General features: G+C 47.5%; 1 protein-coding gene across 1 annotated transcript in view; it reads left to right on the top strand.

Moving 5' to 3' along the window:
- OC90 (otoconin 90) overlaps window positions 1–3,052 on the top strand; it is a 45,617-nt gene that overhangs the window by 34,533 nt on the left and 8,032 nt on the right. The window contains exons 12-13 of the mRNA XM_019519593.1: window positions 1,381–1,497; window positions 1,885–1,983. Of these exons, the coding sequence (XP_019375138.1) occupies window positions 1,381–1,497; window positions 1,885–1,983 (216 nt within the window). The remainder of the gene's footprint in view (window positions 1–1,380; window positions 1,498–1,884; window positions 1,984–3,052) is intronic.

Raw genomic sequence — 3,052 nt, 5'->3', positions numbered from 1 at the left:
GAGGCTATGGGACCTGAACCTGTTCAGCCTGCACAAGTGAAGGCTGAGGGGGGATCTAGTGGCCTGTTACAAACTAGTCAGGGGGGACCAGCAGGCATTGGGGGAGTCCCTGTTCCCCCGAGCACTGCCAGGAGTGACCAGGAATAATGGTCACAAGCTGGTAGAGGGAAGATTTAGGCTAGATATCAGGAGGCGCTACTTTATGGTCAGGGCGGCTAGGACCTGGAACCAACTTCCAAGAGAAGTGGCTGGCTCCTACCCTGGGGGTCTTGAAGAAGAGGTTAGATGAACACCTTGCTGGGGTCGTTTGACCGCAGTACTCTTTCCTGCCATGGCAGGGGGTCAGACTAGATGATCTACTCAGGTCCCTTCTGACCCTAGAAACTATGAAACTATGAGTTTCACACTGGTGCTATCTATGATTCAGTTGCTATCCTTTGTATTGTCCATAGTGGGCGTCTCTCCATATTACAATACAGTGCTGTGCACGGATACCAGAGCTAATGCATCCAGAGCTATCGGAAGTAGAAGAGCCATGGTAGGGTGGACTATGGCCTGGATTATTAGCCAAACTAAGAACAGGGTATATTAGTCTAAGCACAGCACAGTGCTAAAGTGGCTATATAGCTTCAAGTACTCAAGCTCATTCAGAGCAATGTCAGAGGTCTTCACTTGACACTGCAGAGTACCTGTTGACATCAACTTCATGTTATCACCTCAGTTTTTTTCTGTAAAATGGGTATAGGTTAGTGGCTATTGTGTTGTTATTGTTGCCACTATTTACTATCTATTGCTATTTGTTGTTGTTGGATATTTGTTGTTGTTGTTGAATAATATTTGTGTTTCAAGCAATTTCTTAAGAACCAAGTATTCAAAAACCAGCACCCTCCCCTAAACAAATAGACCAGAAAGGCCCAAAAAATCTCTGCCCACTGACAGATAAAGAGTTTTTTGAGCAATTAACCAGGAAACTAGCTAATGGCCGGCACATCTTCCGCTTCTGTATAACTGAGAGAATCCTTTACCATCCAAGCACAACATGGACACTTTTAAACGTATAACAGGAAGAGGTTACTTCTTTGCTGTCTTTAACCAGCACAACTCTTTTTGCTAGATTAGGGTACAACGAAATGAACCAGGGCAGGAATGCTCTGGCCTTCTGCTTCAAATGCCATTTCTCTCGGGTCTTCTTCCCACCTGTGGTAGTCTGCACCTGTGCTCTGGGATTATGATGGCATCCTACTGTTGTGGAGGTCAATTTGCCACCCAGCTACAAGGGGCCTGTTGTTTGCCTTGGTATTTCTCCTTCCTGCTTTTATTATTCCTTCCAATCTAAGCAGAGAGGGGTAAAAGATTATTTCATTGCAAATGTGCTTTCAGGATTTATGGAGCCTGCTTTCACAGTAGAGGGAACAACCAGAGCCCCTGCAGATACCCACTCTGCAAACTCAAAAGAGAGACCCACGGAAAATGCTCCTGCCAGGACAGCCAACAAAGGCAAGTGCCAAATGAATCGAGTTCATTTTCCATTATAACTTGCGGCACATCTTTGTTCTCGTTTGCGGCCATCTTCGGCTCGGCATTTCCCCAGGGCCATGTGGTCGGGCTGGGTTACCGATGCAGATCTGTCAGTGATCCCTGTATGAATCCCTCACAACAGCATCTCACCAGGTAGATCGCTGACCCAGAGAGGCAATTTGAGCATACTCACAAGCCGGTCTCACTCATACTATTCAGCCTGGGACAAAATTGTCTGTCCAGCAAGAATCTGCACATGTTTTAGAAGAGTTTGCTCATGTTGTGGACTGACATCCTGAACTTTGGGACACACAAACAACCTTCTGTCTTCATGAAAGTCTAATATCTTTATAATGTCATCTGCAGACACAGTCTTGAAGATAGGAGGAGAGGGCACAGTCTACTCTACTGTATCTCCAGAAGTGTCACCTTCTGATGGGGAACTTAACTCCTATGTGGGAAAAGGTAGGCACAGTATTTTTCTAAGTCAACCTTCAGATAAAATGAATGACCCACTCTAGTACCAACTACATTTGCAAATGGTTTATGGAGGATTACATCTGGTGTAAGCAAGTAACAGACACAAGTAATGTGTTACTGATGGCTATAAGCACATCAGCAGATGTAGTCATTAAGTGTGGCGTATAACAGTGCTAATACCTTCTACTTGCCTGCTTCTAACCACCTGTCATGATAGACCTCACCTTTCTATAAGGAGCTGTTTTTCATATAGGTACCTCAACTATAAATCTATTGGCACATACTATCCTGCACTAGAACGTATACAAATAACCCAGGCAATTACTAGCTGTATTTGAAGAGGGTTATATATCATTTGAAAAAAATGTATCCCAGCCTTCCCTCTGGTTTTCAAACAATCTTACCATACTTATCATCACAAGCAAACTCCCTGCTAAGCACCACGCTCAAACAGAACCAGAGTTTGCCAGAACAACACCTGCAAAACCTTCCACCAACATATTTCCATCACTGAAGCCAACAAACACATCAAAGCCACCAGGATCTAGGGATCCTACATGCCCATCCCAACAGATGATTCACAGTATTCACAGGGTTACCATATTTCTAGTTTCAAAAAAGAGGACCCCTGTCAGAGGGGTGGTGGTATTATGCTTGGGGGGGGGGGGGCAGTGATATTTTCGTGATCTGCCCCTGCCCCTCACTCCCAAGCTAAAGCCCCTCCAGCCCTGCTTCTGCCCCTCACTGCTGACCCACTGTACCTCGCCCCCAGACCATGCTGGCGCCCCTCACTCCCAACCCACAGCCCCCCATCCTTGCTGATACCTCTCACTCCCAATCTGCAGCCCCCTGGCACTGTGCCCCACACTCCCAATCCAGAGTCCCCCGTCCCCCCTGGTGCCCCTCACTCGCAGGCCACAGGCCCCCAGCCAGCCCTGCTGGTGCCCCATGCTCCCGACCAGCAGCCCCCTGCTCCCCCCAGCCCTGCTGGTGCCCCTGACTCCTGACCCGATGTCCCCTGCTCCCCGCAACCCTGCAGTGTCTCCCGAAAGTC

This window comes from Gavialis gangeticus, unplaced genomic scaffold (assembly GCF_001723915.1).
Source record: "Gavialis gangeticus isolate Ggan-Ray unplaced genomic scaffold, GavGan_comp1, whole genome shotgun sequence".
In the NCBI taxonomy this organism is placed as follows: domain Eukaryota; kingdom Metazoa; phylum Chordata; order Crocodylia; family Gavialidae; genus Gavialis; species Gavialis gangeticus.
Note: the sequence above shows the minus strand (reverse complement) of the source record. Positions and strands in the feature narration are given on the sequence as shown.